Source organism: Aquarana catesbeiana, linkage group LG02 (assembly GCF_042186555.1).
Source record: "Aquarana catesbeiana isolate 2022-GZ linkage group LG02, ASM4218655v1, whole genome shotgun sequence".
NCBI lineage: Eukaryota > Metazoa > Chordata > Amphibia > Anura > Ranidae > Aquarana > Aquarana catesbeiana.
The window spans coordinates 242,083,318-242,097,678 of NC_133325.1; the positions used below are offsets into that span (position 1 = coordinate 242,083,318).

At 39.6% G+C, this 14,361-nt stretch overlaps 1 protein-coding gene across 18 annotated transcripts in view; it reads right to left on the reverse strand.

Annotated features, from left to right (window-relative positions):
* The window catches only part of MYCBP2 (MYC binding protein 2), a 370,986-nt gene that overhangs the window by 99,779 nt on the left and 256,846 nt on the right, over positions 1–14,361 (reverse strand). For 16 of the 18 annotated variants that reach the window (XM_073614281.1, XM_073614278.1, XM_073614285.1 and 13 more), the window contains 2 exons: positions 8,421–8,645; positions 7,698–7,830 (listed from right to left, as the gene is read on the reverse strand). In XM_073614281.1, the coding sequence (XP_073470382.1) occupies positions 7,698–7,830; positions 8,421–8,645 (358 nt within the window). The remainder of the gene's footprint in view (positions 1–7,697; positions 7,831–8,420; positions 8,646–14,361) is intronic. The other 2 variants (XM_073614289.1, XM_073614294.1) reach the window with 1 other exon arrangement.

Sequence of the window (14,361 nt, forward strand, 5' to 3'; positions counted from 1 at the left end):
AAAAGATAGATTGTGTGTGTGCATGCATATCTTGTATTGCTTTTTGGTCATAGAACATTAATATACTACTGGGTTTGTTTCCTTGGGTTTATTGAAATGAAAGTTGGATAGATCAAAAATAAAAACCAAAACTATGTCAGAGAATATAATATATGGTAATATAAATATATATATATATATATATATATATATATATATATATATATATATATATATATATATATATATATATATATATATATATATATATATACACATATATATACACATATACACACACACACACACATATATATACATACATACACATATACACACACACACACACACACACACACACACACACACACACACACACCTTGCTCGGCTTCTGATTTGCTAAATTGAGTTTTTTTTTTTTAAATGTATGAAAACCCTCCCAATGTACAGGGATTACAGATTTCACACACAGCTTGGCTACATTACTTGTATAATACCAATACAGTGCAAGGTAATAGAATTTTTGTACTCATAAATTTTTGTAGTCGTAAAATCCGGGTTGGGATATACTGCCACCTACATGAGGGATTGGACAATGGCAGAAAAAAAAAAAAATAGGTGAGCCCAGAATAATCCCTCCTACTACTAAGCATTCCTCAGCTTTGTTGCAAAAAACAAAAAGCATGATCGGAAACACGGATGGGTGGTAAGTGAGCAGGGCCCTCTAATTACAACATGAGGGCAGACAGTACAGTTACAATACAATACAGGAGTAAAGAGCTGTGCAAACTGTAGGGGCTATATAAATCCTGTATAACAATAACTGTATCCCTAAAAAAAGAGTCCAAGGGAATGGTTTTATGGAAAACTGAGGACTTTCTGCAGCTCAAAGAACCACATGATGGACGTTCTAACCAAAACCGGCATCAGCTGATGCCATACAACCCCAAATGGTAGAACTTAAAAGAACATATGAACAGAAGACCAGCCACCTTGCGCAGTTGCCTGACGTCGAAAAGTCAAAAAAGCATTCAGACCTAGTAGAGTGTGCCTCGACAGGAAATTAACCTTGATTGTGGAGACCATAAGCTTGGACGATGATCTACTGGAGCCATCTAGGAGATGGTGGAACCAACATAAGTTGGACGCTCATCCAACATACACTACCGTTCAAAAGTTTGGGGTCACCCAAACAATTTTGTGTTTTCCATGAAAAGTCACACTTATTCACCACCATACGTTGTGAAATGAATAGAAAATAGAGTCAAGACATTGACAAGGTTAGAAATAATGATTTGTATTTGAAATAACATTGTTTTTACATCAAACTTTGCTTTCATCAAAGAATCCTCCTTTTGCAGCAATTACAGCATTGCACACCTTTGGCATTCTAGCTGTTAATTTATTGAGGTAAGCTGGAGAAATTGCACCCCACGCTTCTAGAAGCAGCTCCCACAAGTTGGATTGGTTGGATGGGCACTTCTGGCGTACCATACGGTCAAGCTGCTCCCACAACAGCTCAATGGGGTTCAGATCTGGTGACTGTGCTGGCCACTCCATTACCGATAGAATACCAGCTGCCTGCTTCTGCTGTAAATAGTTCTTGCACAATTTGGAGGTGTGTTTAGGGTCATTGTCCTGTTGTAGGATGAAATTGGCTCCAATCAAGCGCTGTCCACTGGGTATGGCATGGCGTTGCAAAATGGAGTGATAGCCTTCCTTATTCAGAATCCCTTTTACCCTGTACAAAGCTCCCACCTTACCAGCACCAAAGCAACCCCAGACCATCACATTACCTCCACCATGCTTAACAGATGGCGTCAGGCATTCTTCCAGCATCTTTTCATTTGTTCTGCGTCTCACAAACGTTCTTCTTTGTGATCCAAACACCTCAAACTTGGATTCATCCGTCCACAACACTTTTTTCCAGTCTTCCTCTGTCCAATGTCTGTGTTCTTTTGCCCATCTTAATCTTTTTCTTTTATTGGCCAGTCTCAGATATGGCTTTTTCTTTGCCACTCTGCCCTGAAACCCAAAATCCCGCAGCCGCCTCTTCACTGTAGATGTTGACACTGGTGTTTTGCGGGTACTATTTAATGAAGATGCCAGTTGGGGACCTGTGAGGCGTCTGTTTCTCAAACTAGAGACTCTAATGTGCTTATCTTCTTGCTTAGTTGTGCAACGTGGCCTCCCACTTCTTTTTCTACTCTGGTTAGAGCCTGTTTGTGCTGTCCTCTGAAGGGAGTAGTACACACCGTTGTAGGAAATCTTCAATTTCTTTGCAATTTCTCGCATGGAATAGCCTTCATTTCTAAGAACAAGAATAGACTGTCGAGTTTCAGATGAAAGTTCTCTTTTTCTGGCCATTTTGAGCGTTTAATTGACCCCACAAATGTGATGCTCCAGAAACTCAATCTGCTCACAGGAAGGTCAGTTTTGTAGCTTCTGGAAGGAGCTAGACTGTTTTTAGATGTGTGAACATGATTGCACAAGGGTTTGCTAATCATCAATTAGCCTTCTGAGCCAATGAGCAAACACATTGTACCATTAGAACACTGGAGTGATAGTTGCTGGAAATGGGCCTCTATACACCTATGTAGATATTGCACCAAAAACTAGACATTTGCAGTTAGAATAGTCATTTACCACATTAGCAATGTATAGAGTATATTTGTTTAAAGTTAGGACTAGTTTAAAGTTAGCTTCATTTAAAAGTACAGTGCTTTTCCTTCAAAAATAAGGACATTTCAATGTGACCCCAAACTTTTGAACGGTAGTGTATCTTATATAACAACAACTGGTTCAAACACTGATTAAACATTCATTGCAGGTAGATCACTGTGTGTCATATCCAGTAGTGGGCACACCCCCTCTTTTGGTCTCACCTCCTCTTTGGTCTCTTAATTTGGCCAAAAGGCGCTATTAGAGCTGCACGATTAATTGTTAAAAGAAGAATCAAGATTGTGATTCCACCCCCCTTGTGATCTTAACACAGCAATTCCAGATTCAGTGCAGAGAGTTCTCTGCTCAAGCACCTGTAAAAAACAAAACAAAACAAAACAAAAAAAAAAAAAACACAGGCAGCCTGCCAAGTTTATCACAACATGCCTAGGCCGAGATAAAAAGAAAAATTGTAACATTTTGTTCTTTTTAGATGAAAGGCATGAACTTGTCTGTAGATTAGGGCAGTTTAACCACATAAAGACAAAGTTTTTCTGACACTTCTTGCTTACAAGTTAAAAATCAGTATTTTTTGCTAGAAAATTACTTAGAACCCGAAAATATAAATCTCTCTCTCTAGATTTATATAGATAGATATCTCTATCTCTATCTATTTTAGCAGAGACTCGAGAATAAAATGGCAGTTGTAAAATTTTTTGTCACACTATATTTGCACAGCAGTTTTTCAAATGTAAAATTTTTGGAAAAAATACACTTTAATGAAAAAAAAAAAAAAACCCGTAAAGTTAGCGCAATTTTTTTGTATGTGAAAGATGATGATACGCTGCGAGAATCATGAGAGAATTGTGATCTTAAAAAAAAAAAAAAAAAAAAATAGCGATTCTCATTATAGCCAGAATCGTGCAGCTCTAGGTGCTATGTATATTACGATCCTTCCAGTCTAGCCTTGCTCTGCTTGTATGTCTCGAAAATGTATTTAATCATAATGCTCAGCCTGTCAATGGCATTTGTAATTGTGGTTTTGTTTGAGCGCCACTGAGGTACCATGCAATTCACCTTCTCTATGAGGTGTATGCAGTTTTTGCATTCCTTGTACCCACTTTTCCCATTAATCCCCCCTCCCTTTTTTTGGTGTTAGTAATTGCAGTTATACAAAGTCTACAACAGTACAAATAAAATCTGTTTGAAAAAAAAAATGTCAGAAAGAGAAGCTAGTCCAGGCTGTGGCATTTTCTAACTGAATCCAGGTGGAATGACCCTTCAAGATGGGCAATTGCTGCAGAGACATCCAAACTGCTACAATTCCAGAATCCTAACCAGGAGAAGATACTGAGACTCCTCCTCCTGTGCACCAACAGGGTGTCCAGGACTTCACCCTAGCAAAACAGGCTGGCATCCATTGTGAGGATCACCTCCAAAATACAAGAAGTTTTTCTCTGACTCCAGAGCCAGATTCCTGAGCTACTAAGCCAAGGGCAACCTGGTCCTCTGCAACAAACAGATCATATTGTCTCAATAGAATGTGTGGCAGAAGTCTGGAGTAAAATTGGGTAAATGGCACTGCCTTGAAGTAGGATGCCATCAAGTCTAGAAAACTAATGCAAAAACAAATAATTGCAGGACTTACAGACTTCATGACAAATTTAAATGTGACAGTCGAGTGTTTTTGTGAAAGGAACACTTTGGCTTAAGCTGTGTCCAGGACTAAACCCAGATACTCCAAAAACAGTTCCAGCAAGATTTTTGAAGGTTCTGGATCCATCGTTGTAACATTCTGGACAGCCTATGACATGTTGCCCTCCAGAGCCCTTGCTGATTGTTACTTCATCAGGAAGTTAAACAAGTATCCAACCATGGGGCTGCAATTAGAGCACAGAAGGACTAATAATGGGGCCAACACCTTGGTAAATACCAGGTGTGCAAGGATCCTATAAGAAAGCATAGGAATCCCTTACATGCTGGAAAGATGGGGACATAATGGAAATCATCCTTGCATATTCAAAGCCAGAAGTCTCCTTGGTGACATTGGGGCAGATTTGGTGAATTTTATGTGGTATTTCTGGATCCGAAGACAGACATTGAAAGCTTTGAGATCCAAGCTGGGTAAGGTGCCCCCGTGGGTATGGGCAAGGTGAGTTGCTTGGTGTAAAACACCCGAAATTGTTCTGCACAGGAGGCTTGAACCAAAAGCCCTGAGAGGAGTCGAATATCTGTGCAGCGAAACAGGAAGTTTAGAGGCGAGAAACCTACAAAGGGGCAGGAAGCAAGAACTCTAGTTTGTAACCCTAGGATACCACTTCCTGCACCTAAGCATCTGAGATGCAAGCTGTGCACGTGCCCACAAAAGGTTAAATATCCCCACACTCTAAAAAGTGGGGGCTCAACTTTGTGACAAGGAAGGCTTTTCTGAGGATTTAGCAGACTGAGCTCCAGGTCTTGCAGTTGAACTTTGCGTTAAGCGAGAAGACTCAAGTTCCTTAGGCTTTTTCTGCTGAGGAAGATGGGCACACTTGCCACCAGCAGGATCCTTAATATCAAAAGTCAGCCTGAAGAAATTCTGTCTCTTGAAGGCTACACAGATCAGACTTTATTAGGGTTCTACAGTCCAGCACTTTAAGGAAAGTGCCCTACATTTGTGTACGGAGATTGGAGACATGCAGAAACTGAGACAAAAAGCTTCCAATGAACCATCACTGCTGAAGTTGTGTTTAATAAACAAGAGCTCAACTGCAGCAGTGGTTAGACCTCATTTAATTGAGACATGGCATGTTAAGGTACAGTCAGAATATGCTTTATTAGGGCAATACCTGCCAGAGTGACCAGAGCTCTAGAAAAAAGGCTACATTTCTGTCTTAAGTACAGGTGCATCCTATATCAGAAGAGTAAGCACCTTGTTTAGATGGCAAATAGCCAGAACAAGGGTGAAAATAAATCACTTCTGTACAAATTCCCCACAAAACGGAAACAAGGCTAACAAGTACTTGGCAGGGCGCAAATAAATGATCAGGATGCCTACAATCTCAATAGAGATATAACGGGAAAATTGGGTGCAAAAAGTAAAGCGTTTACTTTACTATCAGCCTGTTGCTCTTACCAGTGCTGTTTCCAGTCTTTGGTAGTTTGAAACTACCAAAGACTGGAAACAGCACTGGTAAGAGCAACAGGCTGATCCCGCACACTGGATCAATTAGAACCAAAACCGTCTCCTTTAATTTGGGAGCAACAACAGTAGACTTCAACGCCTCAATGGTAAACTCATCAATCAAGAACTAACGTGAGTCCCAAAGTGTAACTCCTTCTCAGGAACAGGGAATAAAAGGTACCACGCAATCTATGCAAATTAGGTAGTTCCTTTGCTTGGCCTACTCACTAAGCGAATATTCAGAGAAGTGCTGGGGGAATGCCAGCATTCTGGATCTGGAAAGAGATTTGCAGCCAACTTTTATCACAAGAGTCTGGAAGGTAACTTCCAGGCCATTCCAACATCTGATCATTGTCCAGTAGAGTCCGGATGCAGTATACCAGAGAGGAGTCTGAATTGGAGAAAGAAAAGAAATAAAGTTTGACAGCAGAGCTGAAGACAAGACGTCCATTCCACTTAGACATTCTTGTAGTAGGAAGGGTTATCCTGGTCTGCCCCTACAGTTTTGTTTGCCAGTGCCCACACTTCCTGTAGATGGCAGTATAGTCTGAAGGTAGATTGTGTCCCTCAATGGACAAAAATAAAAAAATCTAGTTTCATCTTAATAAAGCATTGACAAAGTAACCAAAAGCAAATGGAGTACATATTAAATAATTGTTTCAGTATTAATTACATATCTGAAGAATTGGATTTTCATTTGTACATTTAATTAGGGGCACACTATGATTGGATTACTTTTAGGAAATATGTATACATTGCACAGGGTAATTTAAACATCATGCTGAGGATTTTAGAGGCTATCATAGCCCATTTTCCAGATGTTCTAGCAAGTAACTAACCCTTGTATATTAAATGCCCACTAAGCAATGGATGGGCAAATGCATTTGATTGCAGCTGGCACCTAGCTTTTGGCAAGTCTATGGATAATGATCTTGCCTGGCAAATTTAATCTTTACTGTGTAGCAGTCAATAAAATTCACACACAGTGATTATATAATATATATATATATATATATATATATATATATATATATATACACATACATATACATACATATACACACACACACACATTATTTATACTTGTATACACACATACATATTTATTTCAGTTACTTATATAGCACCTTCAATTTACGCAGCGCTTTACATATACATTGTACATTCACATCAGTCCCTACCCTCAAGGAGCTTACACTCTAAGGTCCCCAACTCACATTCATACATACTATGGACAATTTAGACAAGGTATAATTAACCTACCAGCATGTCTTTGGAGTGTGGGAGGAAACCGGAGTACCCGGAGGAAACCGGAGTACCCGGAGGAAACCCACGCAGGCACAGGGAGAACATGCAAACTCCAGGCAGGGAGTGTCGTGGTTGGGATTTGAACCAGCAACCCTTCTCACTGCTAGGCAAAAGTGTTATCCAATACACCACTGTGCCACCCATATACACACACTGTACATATAAAAAACACACATACATACTGTTATCTAAATACATAAAATGGGTCAACCAGTAAATATTAGATGTACAACAGTACATTCTTGCAGGTCTGGGGAGATCCAGTCCCCATTTTTCAGCTTCTGTCTGGCAGTGTAAGATTTTCTTAATCTACAAGCATTTTTACAATTTATAAATGGTCAGAGATCACAGAATAGTACCGAAGACGTTTGGAGTTTTGCTCATTAGTGACTATTCAAGAAAAAGTGAATGCCTCCAAACTATTGTAGTCTATGCTCTAATAATTGTAATCTATAAAAGGTGCTGAGCTAAAGCTCCCTGACCACCACTGAAACACAAAAAAAGAAATTAAGAGAAGGTTGTGAGTGTTTGGGCACAAGTTAGAATGTGAAAATATATAATTGCTATTAGAATTAAATATACTTGCCATCTTCATGACGGAGATATTGATTGCCTCCAGCATCTCTCGCCAAGGACCAAGCCTCACCCTCATCATTCTCACAGAACTCTACCATGCTGTTTTTATCCAACTGTACCCATGTACCTTCAGAACTGACCACCTAGCACAAGAACAGATCATAACATTCATGCAGATATTAACATTATTGGTTTAATCAAAAAACAAAAATCATGGTGGCATGCTACAAAACTAAATGACTGTCTGGCCTTTTCAGCAAGAGACAAAGTTAAAGTATACACATCTCAAAATTATCAGAATTCAAAATAGCCAACACTGAGCGATAGAAAAAATGCCTAGCAAATAATGGCAAGCACAGCAGGAAATGGTTCAGATTTATAATAAGGCATCCACAAATTTCAAGGGTGGATTGAGAAATAGCATGACACACTACACCTTGAAGCAAACTTTACAAAGAAGCTCCAAAATTGACAATGTCATTTTAAGAGCTAAAAATAGTCAGAGCATACATGAAATTCCATAAGTGATTATTGCACTGGACAGCCCATAAACCTACATATTTGGAAACATCTGAGAAAAGCAACACAACTGTCCAATGAAAATGTGCAAGTTTAGCAATGCTATAACAAGAGTGCAAATAAAACAGTAAGGACATCTGAGAAAAGTAAAGCTTTGTTGCATGACATTAGGGGAGTTAAGTAAGTCATCAACTGTAGCTAGAAGAGTCCATACCTCGCCCACAGCCTTGACTTTGTTTCCCAGAACTAACATTCCAATTGGGATACCTCTTAGGTTTGGGCAGCTTCTGATGTTGTGACCAGAGGGCCCAGTCTTCACTACCTTGTAGAATCCAGGTCCGCCCCTGAGTACTGGGACGTCATGCTCTCGCATTGTCATTTCCTGTGTGCAATGCACATTGAAGTCTTTCAATAAATCCTCCGAATTTGCTACCTGCTCCTGACAGATAAAACAAAGCAGATCATCAATACTTCTGTTTACCTCTCTACTCCTTCAAATATAAACCATTCATAAATGAACATATACATGCCACGTTTCCAAATTTCTGAGCCACTAAAAACACCAATTTGCTGCTTAGCAAAAGAAAATGCAATATTCATATATAAAAAGGCAGGTTTCAATTCCGTTTCCATCAAAGGGACCAATGATTTCAGAAATAATCCCCAATGCTGCTGAAGGAAACAAACAGTACTGTGGATTGACCGTTCGGGAAATATTAGCACTCCAGGAGTCCAGTAAACACGAATGGCCTATTCCACTGCTGAAAAATTAAAATCTATTCCCCAACATAGAACAATTGTTAAAGTGAACACATGTTGTCTGATGCTTTAAAGCTGAACTCTAGGGGAATATAAAAAACCACATTGAAGTCCCAGAAGGTAATAAAATAACAAAAAATCAAATGCATTTTGACAAAGAATTGGTACAAGTACCCCAAAATCTGTCATAACATCAGCCTCTTGCAAGTTATTGCAGCTCCTGACCTGATAGTCAGCACTGCCCTGTGCAATGCTGTCAGTTCTATTATGCATACATCGAAGTAGGGAACCGAAAATGTATCACTGCAGAGCATTTCTTCTTCTTCATCTCCCAATCACCAACTGAGCTTCAGTTTGCAACGCATCAATAGAAGCTATAATGATTTTGTGTTAATCTTAGGTTAGATGTTTTTTAAATTTTAAGTGTCTAAATTGAATGGTCTTGTGACTTCTATCAGTGTCTGGTTAAAGCTTTTATTTTTTTATCTGGTTAAAGCTTGTAGGAAGAGTTTTCATTCTACTCTGTCCTATGAGGCTGCAAGACCCCTGACGCTCTGTCAGAATGGTGTTGATTGGCCCTGTGACGATCACATGCACCCTCCCAAGAAAAAAAAAAATCCAGCAATACACACCAATCTGAGCATGTACAGAGTGACTCCAAAGGCTCTGTCTGATCAGAAGATGGATTGGGGACAGTGGAAGATGGGGAAAGTTAGAGAAGACAGGATCAAACAGCCTTTCTACACAATGCGGAGGATTAACTCCTTAGGTTCCACAGGGAGTATAACAAGCATGGTTTACTGCATATACAGGAATGGTTTTACTGTTGTAGGTTTATTAACAATTTAGGCCTATTATTGCTGCTTTAAACAAATTTATCGTCCGCACTGAGGTGTAGTACCTGGCTATGCTGTCAAGCAGGGGTGGATCAAAGACTGCCTGATTGAACTTACAAATCCTTACAAGAGAAAAACGATCAAAACGAATAATTCTCCCAGTGCCCGGAGTTCAGCTTTAAAAGTAGTTATTTGATTGAACTGACTGATACTTCAGTGATTTGTGTTACTCTTTACTTTACAGGAGGGGACAAACAATCTTTCCATATACAATGAGAAAGCTCATTTTAAGGAATTTACTTTTGTATTCACAAAAATGCAAAAATGTTAAGTTATAGCTATATCACCAAGGATAGGGAGCAGGATACTACCAGCCTGTGTTCCATATCCAATAGGAGTTTTTTTTTTTCTTCTTTCTGTGAGCTTGACTATGATAAAAATGTTTTGTCTTGCTTTAATCCAGGAACATACCAGAATAAATCTTACAAACAAATCCTAAATCTTTCATTAAAAGAATACAAAGCTAAACATTCTCTAATAGTTCAAAAGTTATAAGCAATAAACTGTATATGTAGAATGCGCTGCAAACTAATATTAAACCAAAGCAATATTAAACCAACTTCACGCTATACTAACATGAGAGAAAACCAGATATTCAGATTTTTTTTCTTATACCCTAGCATGGCAATTTAGCGGCCAGGGAACATTTAAGCATTATATCAGGAACCAACTTATTTGTTTTTAGTATGCAGAAAATAAGAGTCACCTAAGGTTTCTGAATCCTAGCTTGTCAAAACCTTGGTGTTTGAAGCTCCTCTAATGTACTATCTCTGTGCACGGTCACATTATAGCGCTATAAAAGAGGTTGGTTATACAAAACTGACTTCATGTATTGAAAGCCCCCGTAATGCTCCACCAACAGTTTCTTCACCATCATGCTACACCCAGGGTTTCTTCACTATCATATTCCACCAATGGTTTTGTCACTATCACGCTCCAATAATTTCTTCACTATTGTGCTCCATAAATAGTTTCTTGGTCAGATGAACAGAACATTTTCCTTTATTGGAAGCATATTCCAATCTGTTTACAGTGGAAACATTTTTTCCTGTTCATACAACACTCAGAAAATGTTTACATACTGAATATACACAAATGAAGGCAAAGACGGTCATACAATTTTTTTTTTTTTTTTAACATGCAGTGAGGATGTTGCATGCACTTGTGAGCATGCGTTTTACAGTGAAATGCATAAATGGCAATGATCAGGGACCAGAGAGAACCAGTATTCATTACAGGACCTCCAGGCTTACTTCAAAGAATGCACGCCACACACATGTACAAGGATAACAGGGTAGCAAACAAATTACTGACATAACTATTTTAAAATATATTACCAAAAACATTATGTTTCTCTACAGGCCTAGTATACATACATATTTTGCTTTTATTATTATGGACATGACAATTGTGTCACAGTTTTGAATATCTTTTATATGACACACATAAGGTGACACATATGACACACATAAGGTGGAAAAATGTGAAAACATTTGCGCTTTTATACGTTTCACGTTACTGACTCTACATAAACTGCTATAGTAATTTCTTCAAAATGTAAAGACTTTTACAGCTATAAAAAAGGAACCTTGACAAAATACAAAGGATTGTATAAAATTATGTTTTAAAAAAATGGACGAAACTGTGAAAAGTGTAGGAGCTTATATCAACCAAATGTCACATTAAACAGACACATGTATGGTTCCGTTTGGCACCTGTTATTGTTCACAATAAAGTTCCCATAGTGCCCCTTCACCCACAGGTATCAAGGTAACAAAATTGAAGCTTTAAATAATAAACACCACCCAAAACAGGATTTAAGCTTTATGAAGGCACAACCGGAACATAATTTGACCAGGGCTAGATTCAAGAATGCTAACACCTTGGGCCTAAACTCAATTCTGGGCAAAAAATGCTTTGCATGACCACCCCTCTAAAATGCAATAACACACTTGGGAACGTGCCAAAGGCAATTGAGAGATTTATGGTAAAAGAAAAAGAAAAAAAAAAAAAGCCAGCTTAACTGCTTTTGAATTTCCTGGAAGGGGCACATGGGCTGCATAAGTTTATCACTAGTAAGAGGCTGATTATCAAAAAAATATTTCAAGTTGAGGAACTCCAAATGATTAAAGCCTAAGGCCCAAAGTTAATTAAAAAAATAAGAACAAGGAACATGACTTATCAGTGTCATGTGTCCCTTGTGCTGCTGTCTCCTGGTTTAGGTGACATCTTCCACCTCTGATGCCTTGCCAATTACAGCGGTGGGGGCTAATCGAGCTTAGAAAGCTGTGACAGGCACTCAAGACTGCCCCACTATGCCCATCCTTTACACCTACACTTATGGAAGCCATACTAAAGCTTCCATGAATAAAATAGGATCTATGAATGAAACAGGATTTATGAATGGAGGGGGTGGACCTTTCAACCATATGCTCGTCCTCCATTTATACAAACTGAAGTGCAGCTTCTATAAATGGAGATGTTGAGTGGAATTACAATATAAGAGATTCATCACTACCCTCGGTGTGCAACCATCCATTCCTTTCATCTAAATTGCACAGGTGGTGAGCCGAAGCTAGCACCCCTGGGAGGAGTCCATTTCCCAGCCTACCTGGTTCCATCACTCACCTGGAGTGGCATTTTATTTTCCCATTACTCTTGATGAATGCCTGTTACGACTCCCTCAGTTTTATTAATCCTCGCCACACCAGCACTAGATTATGGTGTCAGGGGTGATGGGACAACAGAAAGGGAAGATTTCGCCTAAACAAGAAGGCAGCAGCACATAACACTGATGGTAAATTATTTCCCTACTAAAAACATTCCACAGGAACCAGTTTGTTAAAAATTAGTTTGGATCTCATCTATTGTTGCAGGTGATTTATAAGCTACAAGTTGTTAAGGGAGCCACATATATAGATTGGGTCTTTGCAAAAGGGCATGCAGGTGAACAGCTGTTGTGCAATTCCTAAAAATACTCTGACAACTATTCCTTAAAGCAGAACTTAACCCAAATAGGTAGGGTGCGCTTTTCCTACCACCACCCCCCCAACCAACCTGAATTGCACATGTGGATCCTGGAATGTTTGAACAAAGAAACAAGCGTGCCAAGAATTTAAGTGTAGAGGTTGGTAGTGGGAGAAATGCAGACAAGGGAAGGAAAAAAATGCACTCAAGGAATGGAGAGCACACAGCATGTGTTTCAATGCGAGTGGAGCCCCCTGGAGAGCCGTGTGGTGTTGCAGAGACCAGCAGGGGTGTGACAAGAAGGATGCAGAGCTGCACCAGAAAGTTGCCAGCATGTGGTCGCTGTTACCCACCTTGGAGCGCAAACAGGTGGCAGTGAGATGCAAGTCTTCTGGGATGTCTCCTCTGGCCGTGCTGGGCTCGGCACTCCTCGGTAGGATTGAATGAGTTGGGCTGCTTGCGTTACAAGGTGGATAAAAGCGACCACACTCCTGCAGCTTTCTGGTGCAGCTCTGCATCCATCTAGCTCCATCCTAACAACACAACATGGCTCCCCAGAGGGCTCCACTCTCACACTGGAACACATGCTGCTTAACCCTCTCCATCCCGTGAGTGCATTTTTATCCCTTCTTAATCTAAATTTCTACCACCCTCTACACTCAGATGCTTGGCATCCTTGTCTGCTTGCTTGTTCTTACATGTGCCACAGATTGCTCAAGACTTTGCCTAAGTAGCTGCACACATCTACAGTTCTTTTAACAAGGCTTTTCAGAGACCTCCAACCCAACTTTCCATCCTAACCTTAAACTCCTTTATTTCAACATAGCTTTTCCCTTATTCATCCTGGAATGTTTGCCTATTCTCACTTTTAACAAGACCTCCTAAGACATCTGGATTCTTGGTTTTAATCCACTCCAGTGTTGCCTTGGATGTGTGCAAATGGAAATTTTGCTGCTGAAAAGTGATTCCGGTCAGGTCAATCACAGACAAACAGGTTTTCCTTCTAATACCACCCCCTGCACCTTGCTCCAACCCAGCTCATCCTCAATACATTTTGCAGTCCCAATCCATGAAAGGAACCCTGTAAATGTATGCTACCTCCGCCATGGTTCACTTGTTTTTTTCCACCACACTAAGCATTTTCCTTTAGTCTCAACAGACCAAAGAACCTTTTTTTGCATGTTTGTCTTCTGCCTTTTGGTAAACTCCAGATTTATATGAAAAGTGCGGATTTTTCCCATCACTTCCTCACGAAGCCTAATTTTGTGGTGCAAATTTATTGTGCTATAGACATTCTTTCACCTCAGCTGTGAACCTTTGTAGCGACTTCAGCAGTGCCACTGGTCTCTGCATCAACCCCAACTCATGGCCTCCTTAAAATCACTGAGCATTGATGGACTGCCCTCTCTATATAGAAATTCAGTTGTACCTTTAAGAAGAGTATTTGTGTAATCCAAGTAAAATCCTTTTCTCAGAATCAATTAAGGATACAGCTCGATAGTAAGACACTTAGGGTATTACTGCCACCTACAG